Here is a 24,058-nt window from a genome sequence, read left to right as displayed (position 1 = left end):
AAGTTTTCAAAATTAAATACCTATGGGGACCAGCAGGGGACAAAAAAGTCAAATAGAGTCTAGCCACACAGAAAATTGGGGACAACCCCAAGACACCAAGAGGAGCTCCACAAATTACTGCTTGAGCTAAGCGTACTGGAGCCTCCATCCCAAAATGGACCCTACCACTAGGTACTGGTCAAGGGATAAAAGATTGTGGTTTGTCAGATTTGTCAAAATAGGCCAATTGCTATTGCTACTATTCCTAAAGACTGAGTGAGCATGTGCTCAAGTCATATCCAACTCTGTGACCCCATGGACAGTAGGCTGTCAGGCTCCTCTGTCCATGGCATTTTCTAGGCAAGAATACTGGAGTGGGTTGCCATTTCCTCCTCCAGGGGATCTTCCCAAAAGACTAAATTTTATAATAAAAACTCTTTCAAAAAGAAACAACATGTAATGTACATTTACGTATATACATAGTTTATTTTATTAATACTTGGCAAGAGTACCATAGGCAGCAAGTTATTTGTATAACATAACTTGCTGCATATGGTACTGGGTAAAATCTTGACCAAAGAGAGGAAGGAGAAAGACAGGTATATTTGTGATTCTGAGTTCTATTATTCAGAGGAAATTCAGCTACTTTATATTTATCAAATGCATACTAGATGACATCTTTTAATAGAAAGATTCACCAATACTTTAGTTAACCAAAAACTCAATGTCAGAATAATGTGCACAAATATATAGAATGTCAAGGTTAGGAAAATGACAACAACAAAACTTTTTCATTTTGATTCTACTTACAAATGTTTCAATTAACAGATACATTAAGATGTCTGTGTATTTTTCAGGAAAAATGAACAGAGGCAAAAATGAGAAGCTATTTTCATACTAGACTGCACTTACTGGCTTGTCCTTGATAGTGGGACTTGATACACACAGGTAGAGTTTTCCATCTTCTTCAATACACGCATCAATGAGAGCCTGAACAGAGCTTTCATCTTGAAATAGCAGGAATGCATAGCCTAATAAAAACAATTTTGAAAGACTTTTATTTTTCCCATTTTTTTCATAATTCTTCAAGTGAAAGGAAGCATAAAAGTAAGGAAAAGGTTAGAAAAAAATTAAACAAATAAACAAAAACCCCTAAAACTTAATCTCACCCAAAGTCTGACAGTATCAACATTAAGTTCAATTTGGTATTATCTTGAAACCTCTTTTAGAGTAAAATCAAATTTGAATTAAAAGTATACATTAAGTAGAAATTTTAAAAACACATTTGGGAAAATGTTAGTTTAGCAACAAACAGTTGTACACTGAAGGCAAACACTTATGAAAAAAATATAAGGATAAACTACACATGTATTTGAATCCTTAGAAATTACCTTTAGGAGGAAAATAGGATTTGCTCTCTGCTTTATGAGGCCAATCCACAATCAAAGGGCCAAAGCGACGAAAACTGGCTGTGATCTCATCTAATGAACAACAAACCAAAAAAGTAGATGTAAATATTCTTATGACCATTTTGGGAAATAGTTTAGAAAAAACAGTCTCAAATCTACTATTTACAAGAACAGTACACCAAGAACCCCTGCATCTCTTCATCTGGATCCCCCCACTGTTAACATCTGTGCATTTGTCTTCCCCCTCTTCCCTTTTCTCCTTCTACTGATGCACGAGTCTACCAACTGGTCTACCATCTTTTTCTGATGTGATGCTCTAGTACCACAAAATACAACTACTGGTACCTGCTCAAAGCAAGGTCACTCCCTTATGTACCAACATACAACTCCCCTCCAATAAGGAAATCAACAGTGATACAACATTCTCCCAATTCACAGACTCCATCCAAATTTTTAACTGTCACAGTAATACTTCTCTTTTCCTTTCTGATCCAGAATCCTATCTAGAACCATGCTACATTTAGATGTCATGTTCTGAGGGTATCTATTTTTTTCAGTTTACAATAGTTCTTCATTCTTTCCTGTCTTTTCTATAACTGATAGCTTCAAAATATACAGGTCATTCCTTCTGTAGGATGGCTCTCAACCTAGGTCTGTACTTGTTTCCTCATGACCTATGTATTCCAACCAGGAATACTATCATAATGATGCTATGTCATCCTGTCCTTTCACAAGATATGTTAATCTTGATCTGCTAGTCGAGTTGATAAGTGTCTGTATTTTTCCACCAAAAGGAAACCATTTCCCTTTGGATATGATCAATATTTTGTGGGGGAATACTGTGTTAACCATCAATATCCTGTTCCCTCATTAGGCCTGGCATTTACTGAAGATTCCTGCCTATATCAACTACCACAATGATAACTGCCAAATGCTGGTTATCTATTTCTATCAACCCTTCTACATTTACTAGTTAGTATAATTCAGTAAGGAAGAGTGTTCCCCTCTCCTCCATTTATTTAGTCATGCATTTATTTATATCAGTGTGGACCTATTTTATTCAATGGACTATAACCTGATTCTGGAGAAGGAAGTGGCACCCCACTCCAGTACTCTTGCCTGGAAAATCCCATGGACAGAGGAGCCTGGTAGGCTACAGTCTATGGCGTCGCGAAGAGTCAGACACGACTGAGCGACTTCACGTTCCCTTTTCACTTTCATGCACTGGAGAAGGAAATGGCAACCCACTCCAGTGTTCTTGCCTGGAGGATCCCAGGGACAGGGGAACCTGGTGGGCTGCCGTCTATGGGGTTGCACAGAGTTGGACACGACTGACGCGACTCAGAAGCAGCAGCAGCAGAACTTGATTCTCTTTCATTTATTCAGTTTGTCCTCAAAACTGCCCCTGATTCAGCCAGTGGAGGGGTTCCTGTGTCCTTTGACTTACCCCCTCCCCCCATCATTCTTCAAGTGCTTCCATACTATCTGACCCAAGAAGATACCCCAGGCTTTCATCTTGTTCTTTCTCTGGCCTAGCCCCAGAATCAGCCTTTTTCCCCCTCCAAGATATCCTGGTTCCTTTCAGTGACAAAAGATACTTAGAAACTCCGATTTGGGTATTCCCTATAGTCATTGTTAGCGGGTATTTATTATTTCTAAGTCTTCTCAGAGGACAAAGCTAGGAAATACATGAACATACACAGACATATTTATAACTGTTTCTGTATCTGTGTACATTTATAAAAATGAGTTCATATTGGTACTTGTAAGTCCATTCCAACATCTCATGTCATCTTCTAGCCTTTCCCCTTCTCCTGTTTGTAAATTCCCTTCTTACTATGAGAAACCAAGCTCTCACTATCCTCAATTTTTTGCTTCCTTGATCAACGTAGCCCATCTTTCAGCGAGCTGCCCTGGCAGACTCCTCTGCCCTCCACCTCTGCACAGAGCCCGTGCTGCCCTGATCTACTGGTCCCACACACACTGCTGCCACGGCCTCGGCACAGGCCCCCTCCACGTGTATGTCTATGACACACCTCCACTTGGCACCCTCTTCCTGCTCACCAACCATCCTCCTTGGACATCAACACCTCTGAGTCTTACAAGGAAGGAAAAGGAAGGGGACATGGGATGGACGGAAGACTTAATCATATTTTACTATTAATGTAAATGACACCAGTCATGCTGTACTATATATGTGGACAATCAATGAACAGACTTTGCTGCTAAGTCACTTCATAGGAAAATAAATTTCCAAGGAACTTCTAAGAAAGAGTAGGTGAGCTGTGCAGAGAAGATCTGGGAGTAGGGTGGGACAGGGGAACAGAGAAGAGAGATGAGAAGCATTTTGAAATTCCAGTCTGCTAGGACTGTTTTCCCCTCCTCCAGATTGTGACAAAGTTGTCTGTATGAACTGCTACAGTGCCTGTGTCTACATTCAGCCCTGTGAGACCACTAAATAAGGGAGTGATATCAGTGTAACCTAGACATACTGGGTTCACAAATGACTCTTTGTAAGCAAGGTGGGCCAGCCTAGTAGGAGAACCATAATCTTCAGCAGAAGGGAAAAAGCCTCCAGCCTATGTGATGTGCAGGCAGGAACCTCCTCAGCTCTATTACAAGAAAATTAAAATGAGCACAACAAGCAAGGCTCTCTAGTCAGAGGTGTCCCTGCAAGCTTTCAGGGCTAGCTCCCAAGAATTTGCACTCCTCAGGGCCCAGAGGTCCACTTTCATCTGTGTCGTCTCCAAGCTCGGAAGCCAGAATTTCTGCTCTATTGGTTTTGTGCTTTTCAATATTCTTTGAGGCAGCCTCTAGTAGGTCATATAGTAAGCTACTTGCCTAACTGTCCAAGTTATTTTTCAAAGTATTAATTCTCTTTTTGTTAGTGCTTCTGGTACAAAATTCATTAGGTTCTAAGTGATCTGCCTCTAGCCCCATCTGCCCCATAAACTCTGTGATTCTTAGCATATAATTCTACAGAACATAGTATTTTTCATAAATACATATTTCACATTTTAATATAAAGGCCTGTCCACCTAAACTGCTACTGACTTATCGACATATGTGGTATGAGGCTAAAACAGGATGATTAACACAATCCCCATTAATTCTGCTCAGTTTAAACCACTTCCTGTGATGATTTCTTGGTAATTTTCCAAAAAGATATAGGCTATCTGGGCAAGAGGAGAAGTTTATCCTAAGCAACGTCAGATAAAATTCAGTCTTCTTTTTTTTGTATAAAGCATATAGTTTCCTCACTGAAGTCCATCCAGGGCTCAAAAGTGTTAAGGATTTGACCCCTAAAGGGTCATAAAACCTAGAATCCATTATACTAAGGAAAGTGAGGATTCCAGCTAGAGAATGAGGAGGCTGCATCTGGGAGCTTACTGGACAACACCATGATGAACTGTTTAGCCCCAGATGAACACTCTGAACAGAAGATATGCTTTCTGAGGAGAGAATGGAGACTGAGTCAGCCTGGCCTGAAATCTCAGCACAGCTTCCTCCAGGACACTTTATTAAAGATTAAAAAATAAAATTCTGGTGTTTATTTCAATCTTTAGTTGTTTGGAAGCCATTTTGCCTCAACCTTCCAAAAGACTGAGCATTTTAAGGAAAATGTAGTGTCACAGTAAATTAAATCTCAATCTAAATGGGACATTATTAAACCTCATTATTAGACCTTGTAGGTTTTTAGAGAAAACTTTTCTATCCTCCATAACGTTTCTATTTCCATTCAGGAAACCAAGACAAAATAGATAAGGGAAAAAAGCAAGCAAGGATATATGGTTGCTATATGGTCTGCTACTTTGATTTCTGTCAGGGTCACTTAGACCCACAGTTAAATGAAATACTTCTGGATAACTAGTTCTCTGTCTTTTTGCACGATTGGCTTCTCATTCAGCCATCAGAGCTCAAGTATTACATCTGCAAAGAGGATTTATTTAGCCAACAAATATCACAAGTCTCTCTTTTGAGATTTTGACTATCACATCAATCTGCTTTCTTTTCAGGACTTATTCAGTAATATTTTCACACTTATCTCCCTTCGCCCACTAGAATATCAACTCTGTGTGAGCAGGGGCTTTCTTTCACAATCTTATTTACTAAATAATCCTAAGTACAGTGCACAGCATTCAGAAAGCATTTGATGAGTGAAAAAATATTCAGAAAATGACACAATTCTTCAAGATTCCCTACAACTCTAGTTATATTTTTCAAAAATTCAGACTTAATCTAAGATTTTTTTTTTTTTAATAATTTATTTTTTTGGCACACTGTAGGGCATATGGGATCTTAGTTCCCCAACCAGGAATGGAACCCAAGTCTGCTGCAGTGGAAGGGCAGAGTCTTAACCACTGGACCACCAGGGAAGTCCCTTAATCTAAGATTTTAAACTTTTAAATAATTAACTATACACTATATAGTTCATGGAATTCTCCAGGCCAAACTACTGGAGTAAGTAGCCTTTCCCTTCTCCAGGGGCTCTTCCCAACCCAGGGGTCGAACCCAGGTCTCCTGCATTGCAGGCAGATTCTTTACTAGCTGAGCCACAAGGAAAGCCCAAGAATACTGGAGTGGGTAGCCTAATCCTTTCTCCAGAGGGTCTTCCTGACCCAAAAATTGAACTGGGGTCTCCTGTGTTGCAGGCAGATTCTTTACCAACTGAGCTATGAGGGAAGCAGCAGTCATAAAAGGTAGGAAATAGGAAAATGTATAACTGAATTTAGCCAAGGCAGGACACACAGACAGTGCACTTAGCAGCTGTTTGCCCACAACAGAATCCTAGAGTTTTCCAAATAGGGTTTACGCTCTTTGATTTAGTCCAACCACTTGCCTCAGCTAGTTTCCAAAGTCCTACTCCCCTTCCTTTCGAGAACTGATTTTATACACTGTACTAGGAAGACAGGACAAGGGAACGATGTAATCACAACTGAACACCTGGAGCCAGATAATATTAGTATTATACTAACAGCAACATTACCTATGCATTACCTACTATGTGCCAGTCTGGGCACTGTGCTATGAACAGCTCTTTCTAAACATACCTTCATCGATGTCAGGAGGCAAGCCACCCACAAACACCTTGCGAGAGTATCGCTCCACTCTTTCTCCATTCTGGTGAGTGAAGCAGTGAGGCGAACCCAGACCACTGTGAAGAGGCTGATCCCCACGGCCATCATCCAAGAATCCATCTTCCATTGGAAATAGCGAGGACTGACCTGGAAGAGAAAGCAGGAAGAAAAAAAAAAAAGCTAACAGAAAATGCTCCTTGCCACTGATTATCTTAGACAAGAAACAAGGGAAACAGCAGATCCAGTATCGCTGCTGCTTTTGTATTTCTCACTGAATAATAAATCACTTAGATATGCTCTTGAATTTCCATCACCTTAAGGTCCCAACTGAGTCAGAGAGAAAGTACATGGTTAAATAGAGGGCTGCTCAACCATCCCACTGGGATCCAGAAACTTGAGAGAGGTGAAATGGAAGTACAGTAGAAGAGAGCAGTCTTTTGAAAGGCGTTGGCAGAGACTGCACTGCCTTGGCAGGGCCCCATGGCCACTGGCAATCTAGATACATACACTAAGTATTAAGTTTGACCATCAGATGCTAGATGATTTAAATTTCTTTAAGACATCATACAATATAGCCTGCCCAATTTCCTTTAAGACCGCCCCTAAAATGAACAAGTTGATTTTTAAAGTAAGCACTCATCTTGGTTTACCTTAACTAATGGAAGGTCATGAAAACCCATTTATGCTGTTTCCTAACTTCACTGGCTACTCTGACAGAATTTAAGATTTTTAGGTATGCTGAAGATAAATTTTCTTTTAGTTGAGTAATCATCAGCTGGTAAAGGTAGTATCTAATTCTAAAAACTAGTCATTAAATTTGCTGTTAGAAAATCCTATTATATAGAACATAAAAGCAGAAAAGATCAGAGATGCCAGTTGTGGTTAATATTCTTGCCATACTTACCTGCCAGCAAGATACAAACTTATAAATCATAAGCAAAACAGAGAGCTACAAAGAACTGTAGAATCTCTCAAAAACTGTTTTGTCACTTTTCAGGCTGCCAATTTACTTCTAGGTTCTGCATAAGGAATTTGTTAATGGATCCTGCAGAAATATATCTTAAGTGCTCTTCCTTCACTGAAACATTCCAATGTCTTTCTGTCACACCTGCCTTCCTTAACAGTATATTTATTACGAATTTACCCTATAAAATCACAGTTCAAAAGTTATATAATAAAGATAAAAAATGACTCTAAAATTGGATGTTATTTCTGGATTTTCAAAAGTCACTTTTATTTTAAAGCTACCTTATTTAACTGACTTTCTTATAAAAAGGCAAAACTAATACAGGAGGCAAAAATAAAGTTTATTCACGTACCTCTAGGAAATGATTCTTCAAAAAATTCTCTAAAATGTCTAGAGCTTTCCCCCCTAATGTTTGAAATTTATAGGATTAGGTGTCTACTTAATCTAATTTTAAACAAAACACAGAACTATGCTTAGTAATAAATAAATAAATTAAAAAATCTGAAAGTTGATATAAGGTATTCAAGCATAACTTGTACCTCCAATATAATCAGGTGTTTTGAGACTAGTTATACCATATTTTCCTTTTTAAATATTCTTAATTTTATTCTAAGATATTCCTTTCAGAAAGGAAAACAGAGAAACAAATCTTCAGATATAAATGAGTTTGAAATTATTTCAATTCAAATCCAAATCCTACCATTCCAACTCCCTCAAATTAGAATGTCTATGATGCTAACTATAACACATAAAGTATATATCGATCACAGCTACATATCACTCCCCCTCCCCGCTTCCCAATAAGGGTTAGAAATTGAGCAAACTTGGGTCCTCTCCAAATACAACTGATACATTCAAAAGTTAGAAATAATAATGTTACCTCTCCTCCGCCCATATGTCCTTGCTGCATGTCAAATGAGAAAACAAAAAAACAAAAAAAAAACCTTTCAAACATTGTCAAAAGAATCAACTGTGATTTCATCTACCAGCTTAAGAAACTGAAAAAACAAAACAGAACAAAAAAACAAAAAAACTGGCTATATTCCTTGTTTCCTGGTAAATATCTCAAAAAAATATGGAATTTTGATGCCGAGAGGTCAATGCATTCTTTAAGTTCTTCAAGGACACTGTAAAAATCTATCGAGCATTACTTGTATTAAGGGGAAGCCTTCTGCTGTAACTGTCACCCAAGGTCCAAACTAGTATGAAACTAAAGGAGTATATAACATAGTTTAAATCAAGTTCCACCATATTGATCTTAATTTCTCTCAGAATTTCCTGCTAACTAGCCATTTAATTCGTGACTTTTTTTTTTTATCACGACAGGATAAACAGCAATTCTGTACTATTTCTCAATTATTCCCTAATGAAGAAACTTATAACAAATGAAATCTTTAGGCAATTTATAAACTTCCTTTTAGCCAGTTTCTTGTCCCTAATTAAATCTTCCACCATGGCCCAGAAGTTGAAAAGTATTAAAAAGTTTGGCATTTTATCATGAAGTAGATTCCAACTAAGAAGAGAAGAAAAAGAATACAAAATAATATAGACATATGACTATAAGTATATATCTGAATACTTGGAAAATGGCAGCATAAATTTCAAATCAGGAAACTTGAGAAAATGTTTTCCTCAAATGAACTGAACTTGTATGTGTAGTTACTCTTAATTCCATTCAACATACACTTCCTGAATGCGTGACCTTGCTAAGCACTATAACACACTGCTCTGGCTGCAGGGAACTTATAGGCTATTCAGCCAGATAAGCAAATAATGATAATCTGACTATTACAGCAATAAGCCTGTTAAGTGTTAGGTGCAATGGGAGCAGAGGAGGAGGAGAAACTGGTTCTGATTAAAGAGTCAGAGAGGAGTGGGTATGGCTCTGAGATAGATCTTAAACGTAAAATAGAGAAAGGGCACTGCAGACCTGGCAATGGCACTTAGGGGTGCTATAATACTCAGGGAAAGATGCCCAGAACAGAAGCATATGGAACAAGTGAGGTCTTGGCTAGAGAGAAAATTTAAACAGGAAGCTGGGATAGGTTTTCCAGTTAGAAACTGTTTAAGAGATCATTATATAAACTGGTCAAGGTTTTCACTCTTAGCTCTCTAGATAAATGCTAAGTACAACTCAGTTATAACTGAGTTACAAATATAACTTAGAAGTACCATGTGCCTATTTTCCAAAATGAAATCATGTCTCATACTAAAATAATTTCTAACATTATTAGATAATATTGAATTTCACCAAAGTACTTGGACAAATGGATTAAAACCAATAAAATCTCCCTCTGCAGTTAGGTTTTTCACTTTAGTAATTCTTAAATTTGGGGTGAGGGTGGAGGTATTTTCTTCCTTAGTGAACTTGACAGAGGTTAGGAAGAGAAAGATATCACAGAAGTAGATGTTTGTTTAAGAATATTCTATTCATATGACTACTTCAAAGACAATGGAGTTTGGGGAAACGAATGATTTGAAAATCTTGGTTCTGTCAATCTTAAAAAGTTGATTGATACTGCTTGGATTTCTGAGAAAACAGTTATTTGAAAAAGAGTAGGCATTTAGAAGCTACAAAATTAACATTAAAAATTCTCACGGGCATGTTGCGTGCTAAGTTGTTTCAGTTGAATCCAACATTTTGGAGCCGCGTGGACTGTAGCCCACCAGACTCCTCTGTCCATGGGATTTTCCAGGCAGGAATACTGGAGTGGGTTGCCATTTCCTTCTCCAGGGGATCTTCCTGACCCAGGGACCGAACCCATGTCTCTTACGTCTCCTGCATTGACAGGCGGGTTCCTTACCACTGGCCCCACCTGGGAAGTCCAAATAGTTTTCACTATTTCAAAAGTAAGTTTCAAGAACAGTAAAGCCTATACATCAAAAGCAAAAATTGAAGAATCTTAAAGTCTTCAAATGTATACTTTCAAACTTTCATTCTATACTACAAAATTAAGCTGGTTAACACAAAAGAATTCACTATTAAATTCAGAGATTAAATGCCAAAAACTATTTAGAAACATTTTCCCACATTTAGGATACAGGCATATAATGCTTAAAGCAACAAAAACTGCCCAATTAAATAAGCAAATCAATATAAACTAGTACCAAAAAATAAAAACAATGACATTCTGGAGCAAAGAAAATAAGAATGCTTAAATTTTTTATTTCCAATGATATACATTATTTTAATATATATTTGGATGTATGATATATATATATATATATTTGTGTACTTTCCTATATGTATATATAGGAAATCATAAGCGTATACTTCAATGAACTTTCCATAACATAAACACACCTATGTAACCAGAACTCAGGTATGAAAGGAACGGTAAGTGATGCCACTTCCTCTATGTATGAAAGAGGTACTAAAGCATTGTTTTCTCACTAGTTTCAAATTACACTTGGTGCAAACAGTATTATGATGAAATGCTTGTAACACATATCTTCATCAGTTTCCTGAGGAAAATGTCAGACAGATTTCCAATCTCAAGACTATCAAGCATTGCACATTATTTGACACTTTACAAACACTAGAGGTAGTGGCAGTTTAAAAAATCACTTAAATAGAACAGTCTTTTGGACTCTGTAGGAGAGGGAGAGGGTGGGATGATTTGAGAGAATGGCATTGAAACATGTATAATATCATATAAGAAACGAATCACCAGTCTAGGTTCGATGCAGGATACAGGATGCTTGGGGCTGGTGCACTTGGATGACCGAGAGGGATGGTACGGGGAGGGAGGTGGGAGGAGGGTTCAGGATGGGGAACACGTGTACACCTGTGGCGGATTCATGTTGATGTATGGCAAAACCAATACAATATTGTAAAGTAATTAGCCTCCAATTAAAATAAATAAATTTAAATTAAAAAAAACAATGTTTAAAGAAACCTGTATTTTGGAAAACTTCTAGCTAAGTCAGCAGAAATAAACTCTGCTTAGAATTTTCCTGTAATTACCAAAGAATATGCACTGTTAAGACTTCCCTGACAGCTCAGCTAGTAAAAAATCCACCAGCAATGCAGGAGACCCAGGTTCGATCCCTGCGTTTGGAAGATCCCCTGGAGAAGGGAAAGGCTACCCACTCCAGTATTCTGGTCTGGAGAATCCCATGCAAAGAGAAGCCTGGCGATCTACAATCCATGGGGTCCAAAAGAGCTGGACACGACTGAGTGACCAGGCACAGCACAGCATATACACTGTTAGTTTTAAAAGACCTATGTTAGTATTGAATAAAACCCTCTGGTTCCCACGAGAGTTAAGGTGAATACTATTTATATGTTTATCATTTATATTACTTGGTTTGATCTATATAATTTGGTGTTCAGTACTAAAATAATTCAAGAATGTTCTAAATGGGCTGGAAACATTATAGCTATAAATTTTTATAACTTTTGGGTGAATATTGCTATTAGATGTATTGATAAATACATTATTTCCAAAATATCTTTACAAGATTGCTTACAAATGCCCTATATTCATCAGTAAATTTTCTCTAGTAAAATATTTCAGTAGTCTGGCATTCTAGACTTGCAAAAATGTACAGAAAGACTCTTATGAGGTCTTTTTCAACACACATTTATTTATATATATATATATATATATAATAAAAATGAAAATATTTATCTCTTAAAAAGTATCTTTTTCTTATTTGGTTGTAACATTTGTTAGAAAAGGAACAAATTAGATATAATAGTGGTATATTTACAAAATATATCACAAAAAATAGTTATTTTAAAAATATGGTACATATTCATGTGCTGATACTAAACATCTCTAAAATGTAGCTTGCATGAGGTACCTAAGTGTATATTGTATGATTCTTATTGTGTGAACTTAACAATAAAGGAAATAGAAATAGATACATGGGAATGTACTCAAATATTTTTTCTAGAAACCACCACAAGAACCTTTGGGGACAGGAACTAGAATGATAAAAAAAAAACTGATTCCACTTCTTATTTTATCCTTTTCTGTTGTATTCAAATTTACAATCTTATGTGCACTGAATTACCATATTTGTTAATGGATCCTTTTGAGTTTTCTTCTTGGTACTTATATTAAAAACAAGACTTAAACAGACATTTCTCCAAATTAGACATACAGATGGCTAATAAACATATGAAGAGATGGTCAACATCACTACTTCAACGCAAATTAAAACTACAGTGAGGTATCTCCTTCACCCCAGACAGGATGGCCATAATCAAAAAATCTACAAACAAGTGCTGGAGAGGGTGTGAAGAAAAGGGAACCCGCCTACACTGCTGGTAGAAATGTAAATTGATACAGCCACTATGCAAAACAGTATGGAAATTCCTTAAAAAACTAGGAATAAAACCACCATATCACCCAGCAATACCACTTCTAGGTATATGCCCTGAAGAAATCAAAACTGAAAAAGACACATGTACCCCAATGTTCACTGCAGCACTATTTACAATAGCCAAGACATAGAAGCAACCTAGATGTCCATCAACAAATGAATAGATAAAGAAATTGTGGTACATATACACAATATAATACTGCTCAGCCATCAAAACGAATACATTTGAGTCAGTTGTAATGAAGTGGATGAGCCTAGAGCCTATCATACAGAGTAAAGTAGTCAGAAACAGAAAAACAAATATTGTGTATTAACACATATACATGGAATCTAGAAGGATGGTACTAATGAATCTGTTTGCAGAGCAGCAATGGAGACACAGACATAGTGAAGAGACTTATGGACAAGGGTGGAGGAGAAGAGGGAGAGGGTGAGATGAATAGAAAGAGTACCATGGATGCATATACACCAACATATGTAAACATACAGCCAATGAGAATTTGCTGTATGGCTCAGGGGACTCACACGGGGGCTCTGTAGTAACCTAGAGGGGTGGGCATGGGTGGAAGCTGGGAGGGAGATTCAAGAGGGAGGGCACATATGTACACTATGGTTAATTCATGTTGATACATGACAGAAATCAAACCAATACTGCAAACCAAACATCAAGTAAAAATAAATAATTAAAAAAAAACAAATGATATATTAAAAGCATCCTTTCCTACATCTAATTCTGTAAATAGGACTTTAATAAAAAGGAAAGAATTTGAGCCAGTTGAACTGAGGTAACTGAACCTAGAGCCTGTTACACAGAGTGAAGTAAAAACAAATACCGTGTATTAATGCACATTTATGGAGTCTACAAATATGTTACTGATGAATCTATCTGCAGGGCAGGATAGAGACACAGATGTAGAGAACAGACTTGCGGACACAGCAGGGGAAGGAGAGGGCAGAACGAATTGAGAGTAGCATTGAAAGCGCACACATTACCATGTGTAAAACAGAGAGCTGGTGGCGAGCTGCTGATGCAGCACAGGCGCTCAGCTCAGTGCCCTGTAATGGCCTAGGTGGGTGGGATGGAATGCTGGTGGGGGCAGGCTCAAGACAGAGGAGATGTGTGCATACTTACGGCTGGCTGACGTTGTATGGCAGAAACCAACACAACATTGTAAAGCAATTTTCCTCCAATTAAAAATAAATTTAAAAAAAAGAATAGGACTTTAAGCTGTAAAGAATAAAATACGACTAGCTTTTGGTGGGCAGTAAAAGACCTGTGCTACTTATGCGGCCTCAGGCTGGTCTACCTCCATCTACCTCTCTCTGCCCGCTGTGAGAAGGCGGACAGCAGTGCTACTTGGAAAAACAAGGGGAGGTAGGTCGGATTAGAAGATGTTATCAACTAACTTGTTTTTCCAGTAGGACCCAAAAAAAAAAAAAAGAGTATGGGGGAGAATCAGTCAGATTAGTAAGCCAGTTAAAGACAGAAATCAAAGACTGGATGCTGAGTCCATCTGTAAACAAGAGAATAAAGGTGCCAGAACCAAAAAGCAGACAATCATCACAAAGGCCAAAGTATATAATCCAACAAAGACACAAAGAATCATTTCAAACGATTTTATAGATCATCCCCTAATTTCTTAATGGGTTCACTGTCACAAAATTATTTTAGATATATGCTTTATGGGCTTCCCTGGTAGCTCAGCTGGTAAAGAATCCGCCTGCAATTCCAGAGACCCCAGTTCGATTCCTGGGTCGGGAAGATCCCCTGGAGAAGGAATAGGCTACCCACTCCAGTATTCTTGGGCTTCAGTAGTGGCTCAGCTGGTAACGAATCCACCTGCAATGCAGGAGACCTGGGTTCGATCCCTGGGTTGGGAAGATCCCCTGGAGAAGGGAACGGCTACCCACTCCAGTATTCTGGCCTGGAGAATTTCATGGACTATACAGTCTATGGGGTCGCAAAGAGTCGGACACAACTGAGCAACTTTCACTTTCATACGATTTATAGAATTTCCTATGTCACATTGGCTTGTGTTTATACTAGCTTGCTATACTAATTCAAAGAATGTTGACAAGATATAATACAGATATGAGAGGATTGTTTAAATTGCCTTACAGAAGGGCAGAGATTGAATGTAATTCAGTTTCTGTATTTCACAAACCCTGTTTATTATTTATAAAAATGCAAAAATGAATAACAAAAGATACCACACATATATATGATGGTCTGACAGGTGCTCAGTAAATAATAATTTTCTTCCTTCCTCAAAGGTAACCTCATATGTATATATTCTTAGGCTGATCTTCAACAGTTACTTTCAGCTCTTCATTACTACTCCCAGGATAACAACTGTAGACCACTTTATAGAGTTTACAATAGGTTTTCATATTGTCTTTTTCATGAAAGGATCTTTCAACATGCTCTTTCCTGTAGCAACTATGAACCATATTACATACATTTTCAGCAAGTGACTATAATCCACATTTCTCCTGGGTAAATTATGCCCTCCCTTTTCATAGATTTCTGTCCCCTACCCTCCTTAAGCAAACAATCTTCTCCCTTTAAAAGAACTATAATTAAGAGGTATTTTTCTATGCTAACTTTTAAAAGATTTCTTACTAATCTCTTCTGAGACAAACAAGTACTTTAGCTAATGCTTCTATATGAGAGACAACCACAGAGGAAAGGAAATACATAGATACATGCATCTGTTCAAAACCAGTACTTTTTGAACTAAATACCAAACTAAATACTAAAGCTGTAAAGTGGGAGGTTGAAGAAAAAAGTACCACACACAAGCACTTTTATACAGAGGTGGTGGTAGTGGTTAAATGTTAGTTTTCTTGGATAAAATAAAATTTCAAGTTGGATAAAAGGAAAACTAATCATTCAATCTAATATCTAGCTCAGAGCTAAACCAAAACACACCAGAGAAATATGAGATGAATCGGCCTATGCTTAGCACTGCTTTCTGACTTAGCTGAGAAACTGTTTTAGGGTTGCTTTTCATAACTATAAAATGGATATTCTAACTATATTCCTACTACATAAGATTAACTAGGAAATGGTTATCTGTTAAGGGATGAATAGTGTTTCCTCCTCAAAATCCATATGCTAAAGTCCTGATCCTCAGAACCTCAGAATGTGGCTATTTCCAACAGGGGCTTTAAAGAGGTGGTTAAAGTTAAAAGAGGTCACCAGGCTGGCCCTGATCCAATATGACCAGTGTCCTTATAAGAGATTAGGACACAGACTTTCACAGAGGGGAAAACCATGTAAAGACAAGGAAAAGACAGCTCTCTACAAGCCAAGGAGGGGAGCCTCAGAAGAAACCAACCTTGCTCACCCTTTGATGTCAGACTTCAAGCTTCGAAGACTAGAAATAAATTTCAGTTTAAGCCATCCAGTCAGTGGTACCTGTTATGGCAGTCCTAGAGAACTAATTACAATATCCAAAATGTAGCCAGAAAGTTGCTTTGTTTTTTTAGTACATTTAAAATCCAAGAATCTCCCCCTAAGGATTCCCCTCAAAAAAAAATCTCTACAACTAGTAATACAACAATAGTAATTCCCTAGAATACACAATTAATATTGTTGAATTATACTGGCAATGTCTTTTAAAAGTCTTGAATGGTAATATGAAGGTAATTGCAGTCTGAAAACTGATGATTAAGTATAGCCAGGGGAAAAAAGAAAGCAATCTGATCTGCTGGGTAAGCGAGCCCTTTTTTATCTTTGTACATGTAAATGCTGATATTATTCCAATATAACTGCTGAAGCTAGTAGACTAAGTATTTAGAATCTTTTCCTTTTTATTTATTTAGAATTTAAACCGCACTTCTTCCCCCAAATCTCTGATTGCTTGAAAATTTCAAAACAAGTTATACAATAAAAGTCACATTGAAATTCAAAAGTACATTTAAGAGAGGAAACAATTCTTTCATATTTTTATTCAAATAAAGCAAGAAATGGTTCTCAATTCAACAGAGGCTTGGAAGAAAAAGCTCTGAAAGTTATTAATTGAAGCAAAGTAAAGTAGCTATATAATCACCTTTCTAAAGGTTTTTAAAAGCCTGAATAGACTACTTGTGATGGACAGAAAAGAACAGCTCCTGCTGGTTCATTTAAGTTTCAACGTTGAATAATGAATACAAAACAACACAACATATTAGGCTTATTTTCAGCTTTAAGAAAAGGCTGAATGGATGTAAGATGTAAAGAGACTGCATTTAAAAGTAAATAAATTAAGTTTCAGGCTATCTATCCTAATAAGAGACAAATAAAGCATGTTCAATATTAGATAATTTTTTCAACTAATCATAATCTCTTGGTTTGTGTTTCTTTTTCCCCTTACAAATCTTTAGCACTAATATTCCCATAATGATCTTCTAATTAATTTAGTTTGACTACATGCCAGGTGCTATGCTAAATTATTTTACATGTACTCAATCTCCACCACAATCCTACAAGATGGGTATCATTTGTGATTTTTGAGTTTCTCTTCATTAAACACAAGTAATGCATTAAACTAGCTCTGCAATACAGGAGCCCCCAAAACCTGAGCTATAGTGAGAACAAAGTGCTACTAAGAATTATCATACGAATGCGACCACTTTATCTATAGAAGCAATCCACCATGGAAGATGTTTCAAAAATTTGACTGAAGAGAATAGGCAATTTATTACTGTGGTTTAGTTGCCCAGTCATATCCAACTCTTCTGCAACCCTGCCAGGTTCCTCTGACCGTGGGACTTCCCAAGCAAGAATACTGGAGTAGGTTGCCACTTCCTTCTCCAGGGGATCTTCCCGACCCAGGGATCAAACTCGAGTCTCCTGCATGCCTAAATCAAGGTGACTCAAGAACTGTCTTAACATCCCTCCACCTCCACCCTGCATTAATTTCAAGATTTTTAAACAACCTTCTATAATCTGGACTCTGCTGTCAGAGAGGGAATGGGTCTATCAGTAAACTCCAGTATCTAGAGATACTGGAAGCATTGCCAGATCATGAATGTATAAATTGGCATCCATACAAGTCAGCTTGTTATTAAGAACTAACACTTGCTCATACTGACAAAATCAAGTTCTGGGACCCTGCAAAGCTGAATACTGGATCCGAGACCATGGCAGCCACAGCCCCATACTCTGGGTCTTGCCTGAGGAGGCAGCAAGTTTCCCCTCTTTGACATCTCTTTGTTCTTTATCTTCCTATCTTTCAGTTTGAGCTAGTGCTAACCTCAGTCCGTTTACTTCTAGAATAAAATCTCCATGTATACAACAGTAAAAACCATCTAGTCTACTTCTAGAGGATGTGGGTAGTAAAATTCAAAACATAAATATTTATTTTTCCTTTGCCAAGTGAGGGTCATTAAAAAATAATCTAATCTTGAAAGAAAGGATATTAAGGGGGGTGGGGGGTATAAAAGGAAAAAAATCTTATACTAGACTCTAAAAAATTAAGTGAATTTGGCTTCAAGGAAAACCCACCAGAGAATGTTTCTTTTTCTCAACTCAACAAAGATACCCCAGGGGCAAGTGACCTATTAATAATTTAGCAGGAATGAAACAATTGGGAGAACGAAGAGTTGATCCCTTTGCCTAGGACAGAACAACAGTATCTCAGATCTTGGTTGCCTGCAATTTCTAGCACCTGCCTCTGGAACTCATTCCACAGGAGAAGATGAAACCACACTACGAGGGCACCTCTTACATTACTCCGCCTTATCCTGACGCCACTCACCAGCTTTGGATTTCAGTCTATACACATTTATGCTAAAATACTGTATTTTGGCATTATTTCTGGCACTGTAGCATGTAAAGACCAAAGACTGATGAACAAGGGAGGTTTTTACAAGCCACATGGTCTCCAGAGGATTTAATGCATGCAGCAACTCTCATAAATCAAATCTCGTTCTAACTTTTCTTGGCTCTATAATCCTATAGTCTACAGAACATTGATTTTTAAACACTACAGAAAAGAAATCCAGTTAAAAAAGTAAGTTTCAACTCCTCATTCATACTAGACCATGGACAAGGAGGAGGATTTTTTTTTTTTAGTTTTGCTTTGTTTAGGGAATGTGGAGAATATGGTTATTTGGTCAAGAATATTTCATAGAAGTGGTGGGACTTAAAATGAGTTTTAGCAACTCATTTAGCAACTCATTCATAGTGATGGCACTATGAATACACAAATTTGAAATCCATATACAATAGGAAAAGAGTGAAAAAGAAGTAAACAAGACTTCTGTATCCCACCCAATTAAACTATCGTCTTATAAAAAAGACTTTTTAAAAATTCTTTAATTCCTTTAATTCTTTAATTCCTTCTGTGAGTAGATGGCCCCTCCTTCCTTAATAAATATAGTCTGCTTCAGAATACACATATAAAAAGAGAACAGCTCAGTGGTAATATTTAGAATAGGCAAGGAGAATTTACTGAAGGCACTGCAAAGGGTAATAAAACTTCATTTTTCTTGTTGTCATTAGATAGCAAATAGTGAATGACCTTGTCCTTTGCAAAGTCAAGCCCTGTGGTCTTAGGCTGTTTTTTCTGATTTTAGATCTCTGATTACCTTCCCTTTCCTTTTCCAACTACACAGAAATGGTTTTCGTGTTGACATTTCAAAGGTCACGCTACAGAAGCAAACACTTGAATTAAGCCATTCTTTATGTGTCATTATGGGATCCTCATTTATTTTCATTGTCACCAGTTTTAAGACAGCAAATTAGTTGGCTCTCATAGTTTAAAAAAAGTTTCTGCTCTAATTTGGAGGAACAGTAATTATTCACAAAATATCTGACAGATTAATAGCAACTTGCAGTTATCACTGCAGAGCAAACTAATGTCGTTTCTCCACCTGCTGAAGCACAGCTACTACATTTTCTAACCAGTACTAACTTGTTTCAATTCTCTGAATTTCACTAGGGTGAATCAATTATTATCACTTACCATTAATAAGCAGAGAGCTATCGGATCCTGGATATGAATAGTTTAGACGACCTAAGGGTAGAAGAAGGCCGTTACTATACTTTATTCATAGATGATTTAAATGTATTCAACAACAAAGCTGAATTAATTGCTTAATAGGTATTTTAAAAACCATATTATGGGAATAAAACTTAGCTGTGCTAATAAACACAAAGAGTTACAGGACATATCAAACAGCATGTTCACAAACATTAAAAAAGGGAAAGCCTGAAAGTGGGAAAATAAAATATCCCTTATATTTCACTATTCAGTTATTCTAATTTCCAAATCCCCATCCAAAGTAATCTTTACACCATTATGTTCTCATATCAACTCCTAATAACAATCTTCATGTTTTTTCCCCATCAGTGTTCAAGTTTTCTTTCATGTGTAGTTCTTTACTGCTATTTAAAAGTATGTAGCTAGCAGTAGTATTTTTTATATGAATCATACCAAAGGTGCCAGTTTTATGCCTACATGTACAGCCATGCCAGTAGGTTTAAATTCATATCTGGGGGAATAAGTACAGAAAGTAAAGGAACACATTTCACTGTACTTACACATGAAAAAAATAGCAAAGCACACAGCAAAACGCACAGAGGCAGAAGAGCATTCAATAAATGCTGGGTTAATTTTCTCTGAATTTGAACCTAAAATGGGCACGCAAGATACCCATGAGAAAAGGGCTTATGAAAGTCTAAAATTTGTGGAGGATGCACCATCTTCCACAAATAAAGGGGGGAATGCATTTCTACTCTGGAAGAGTTTCTACATGTAAGTTGAGGTATCCAGACTGCACATACTTAAGCCTAGATCTATGCTATAAATTATAAAACTCATTATTACAACATTTTTATGTCTCCATATTCCACATGCCCTTCGTAAGAATGGTAAAGAACCCTCAAGTCTTGTTCATTTAAGCAATGGAAAGGGGAACTTAACAGTTAATTACCTACCAGAGTTCAGCACTCTATGCATCAGGAGTAGTGTGAGAATATAAAATTGACTCAGAATTACAAACATTCCAATTAGGAAACAGCAGTTTAAACTCTGACCCCACAGAACCATAACAGACTCTCCAAGACAATAAAAACGGTGGGTAAGCAGAGCTTCTCCCATGACTGGAGCAAGCCTTTCAGGATGCCGGGAAGACTCCAGACCCCACCTAGTTCCGATGAACACTATGGGAGCCAGGGCTAGTATGTGGTCCTATCCACCACCAGCCACACATTTAAAATTATTTAGAAAGGAACTTTAGACCACAGCTATCCTTCAATCTCTCAAAATCCTCTTTCAAATAGTCTCCACAGAAATAAACTCATGCCATGAAAAGAGAAAAGTGTTGTCTGTTGCTAATAGCTTTAATTAATCCACATGTGAAACTTGGGAGTCTAATATGAAACAAAATCTGAAAATTTTTCTACAATTTAAAACCAAATACAAGGATTTTTTAAATTGTAAATTGCTTCACTTAAAATTTCAGTGTGTTCCTGTTTAGGGAAGAAAGGTAGGGATGGAGACCGGCAAGGAGGAGGTGAAAATTAACTTTGATATTTCAATTTCTTCCTAAAAATTGGCTTTGTTACTTAATGTTTATATACACAACCAAGGAGCTAAATCCAGTGAATTCCAGCTTAACTGCTTTAACTGCAAGCCCAGATCATATGACCTGTCACAAGAATATCTTTAAAAAAGCATAGACTTGAGATGCTGGAACAAGAACATGACCTTAACTGTTAAAAACTTGGGAGGGAGGGAATAGTGTTTCTAAATCACTTAACTCAGAGTAGCAGCTGATTTTCTGTGATGGAACACTTGGATTACTTTTGTAGCTGTAAAACCTTATAGTCAGTGAACTAATAGTTATCACTCATACCATTTTTATCATAAAACACATTTTAAAAAGATGTTATAAATCAACACAGGAACAAAAATATTTAATGATATTAACTGAAGTTAAGTTTCTGCTATTTCGAAGAAGATACTGTTAATTTTTTTAAAAGGTAACATTAATGAAACCAAGGCTGTTCTATATGAACTATAATGCCTCTTATTCGATACTAAAAAAGGATAAATAACAATGAGAATCCAAAGATAAATTCCCAAACTAGCTGGCCCAATTTAACTAGTCAAGTTCCACCTTATCAGAAACTGACTTTTGGGGTACCTTTTAAGGAGAAAGAGATAAGAACAGTTCAACAAAACAGGCACAAAAATACCCCCTCACTCAGTTCTCTCAGTCTGCCTCGACACACACGTCCTGAGATGCCACCCTGCACTCACAAAGTAGGTATCCTTTGAGACTTTTTCTGTTCCTCAGACTTCTAAATACTGTAATTCTATCCTTTAGCTAAGACAATAGGGCACTGACAAAATTTGCAGTTTAACTCTGAAAGTGATACTTGACCTGTTCTTATGATAAGTCCTGTTGGTCTGAAATCCGTTATGCCCTCTGTATGGTAAATACACCTGCTAAATATTTTGTTAAACAAATAGCAATGCTTTCTATTTCAATTTTAAAATATTAGCAGTGACATGAGAAAACTTTTGGAAAAAACTTTCATAATGCTTCCCCACCCTACCTGCCCTATCCTATAAATTCTTTCTATAATTAAAATATTTCGAGTCATCCATTCATGACATCTAATATGAAGAACACAGACTCCTTCCTTTCTGCAAGTCCTCTGAAAACTCCCGTTATAAGTTCCATGTTACTCTAAAGTCTTCTACAAGCCTTTCACATTCTCCTTGTGCCCCTTTTATTTCTGCTCTACAGATGTCAATTTTCACCAGGAGTTTTGCGTTTTCTAGTCCATGGCTAGATTACTGACAACCCCCTCCGTCCCTTCAAGACCTCTTTGTTTCCAATGGAGAATATTTTCAAATCTTTTTTGTTTGTTTACTTGTCTTTTTTCCAATTATTTTCCCTAGGGCACCTTTCCCAAAAAAGAACCCCCCTTTTTAGATTAACTCACCAAATTTTATTTCTATCTATACTGCAATAGACAACCATCTTAGGTAATCATCTCAGCTACTTGCTAACTGTCTTATCTCTTAAGTAACAGCCCCCCTCTTTAAGATCTAAAGCTTCATTGCTGTTGTTGCTGCCATTGAACCTAGGTATCTTGAGTTTCCTGTTTGGGCACCAAATAAGTATTCAATGAGTTTACTCCACTGAACTTAAAACACCATCATTTCACAAATGAATACACTGAAGTAAAATAAAAATCACTGAGATATCTAAATATGAATATAACCCAGTGTTTTTGAGTTTTGTTTTTTGCTTTTTGATAACTCATTTACCTATAAACATAACCCAGGCTTTGGTACATTTAGAATTGAATTCCTCAAGGGAGAAGGAGAGCATTAGGACTTCTGGCAAGTGAATCTATTTCGTGGATAAAATTCAGTCTTTGAGGGTCTTAGTATTGATTATGTTATAAACACAAAGAAATACTGCCAGATCAGCAGTCCTAACCTTAAGGGACGCTATGACAGGAAAAGTAGTTGTCCCTGGAGGCCAGCTGTGGCATTTGGAGCCAGAAGCCTGGCATGCATCTTGCAGAAGGCATAGACTATATTTGGTGACATGACTCAACCTAGCCAAATATAGGCAACTGATACAGTGTGACTCTGGGGAACTACACTACCAAATTCTACAGCCTAGAAAAGATTCAGATTCCAAGTAGGCATTTGCGAGTTGGAAAGAACCAATATTTACCAACCAGAATGACTAAGAATTACTGGGGGGAGGAGGTGCTCAAAAGAACAGTATGCACTATCATAACTCTCATATTAAGACACTAGCTAAAGTAACCGAGTTAATAAGATCAAAGGAGGTAAAAAACTAGAAGGAAATACTCTAATAAATTAGTATCTCTTACTTTCAGAAATAGGTAAAATAAGTTATTTTCTAAAAACTAACCCAGATAGTATTGCTACTGATGACTCAGCAGGAAATGATATAATAAATGCTGCCATTTCAAACACACAAGCAATAAAAAATATCAAATGTTCTCTAGTGCTATTAGATTTCATGCTATGGCCTTCTCTTTCTCAGTCATGCAGCATTGTTGGGGGCATGGTAGGGCAAGGAATGATAACAGGGGACAGCTCTGCAAGGCTGTGTAAAATATAGCCATGCTGACCAAAAGAGTGACAAGCAGCCTGAAATGCTGAGTTAATTTTGTTAGATACTAACAAAAAGGGAGAGGTTTCCAGTGGACAGGCTTCCCTGATGGCTCAGATGGTAAAGTGTCTCCTTGCAATGTGGGAGACCTGGGTTCGATCCCTGGTTTGGGAAGATCCCCTGGAGAAGGA

General features: G+C 37.2%; 1 protein-coding gene across 3 annotated transcripts in view; it reads right to left on the bottom strand.

Annotated features, from left to right (window-relative positions):
- The window catches only part of CPEB4 (cytoplasmic polyadenylation element binding protein 4), a 72,593-nt gene that overhangs the window by 9,119 nt on the left and 39,416 nt on the right, over nt 1–24,058 (bottom strand). The window contains exons 3-7 of one of the 3 annotated variants that reach the window (XM_061393236.1): nt 19,721–19,771; nt 8,314–8,337; nt 6,440–6,613; nt 1,371–1,460; nt 892–1,010 (exon numbers count right to left, since the gene is read on the bottom strand). In XM_061393236.1, coding sequence (XP_061249220.1) covers nt 892–1,010; nt 1,371–1,460; nt 6,440–6,613; nt 8,314–8,337; nt 19,721–19,771 — 458 coding nt within the window. The remainder of the gene's footprint in view (nt 1–891; nt 1,011–1,370; nt 1,461–6,439; nt 6,614–8,313; nt 8,338–19,720; nt 19,772–24,058) is intronic. The other 2 variants (XM_061393237.1, XM_061393238.1) reach the window with 2 other exon arrangements.

The sequence above is a fragment of the Bos javanicus genome, chromosome 20, assembly GCF_032452875.1.
Source record: "Bos javanicus breed banteng chromosome 20, ARS-OSU_banteng_1.0, whole genome shotgun sequence".
Lineage (NCBI taxonomy): Eukaryota > Metazoa > Chordata > Mammalia > Artiodactyla > Bovidae > Bos > Bos javanicus.
The sequence above is the reverse complement of the archived record's forward strand: the minus strand, read 5'-3'. Positions and strand labels throughout refer to the sequence as shown.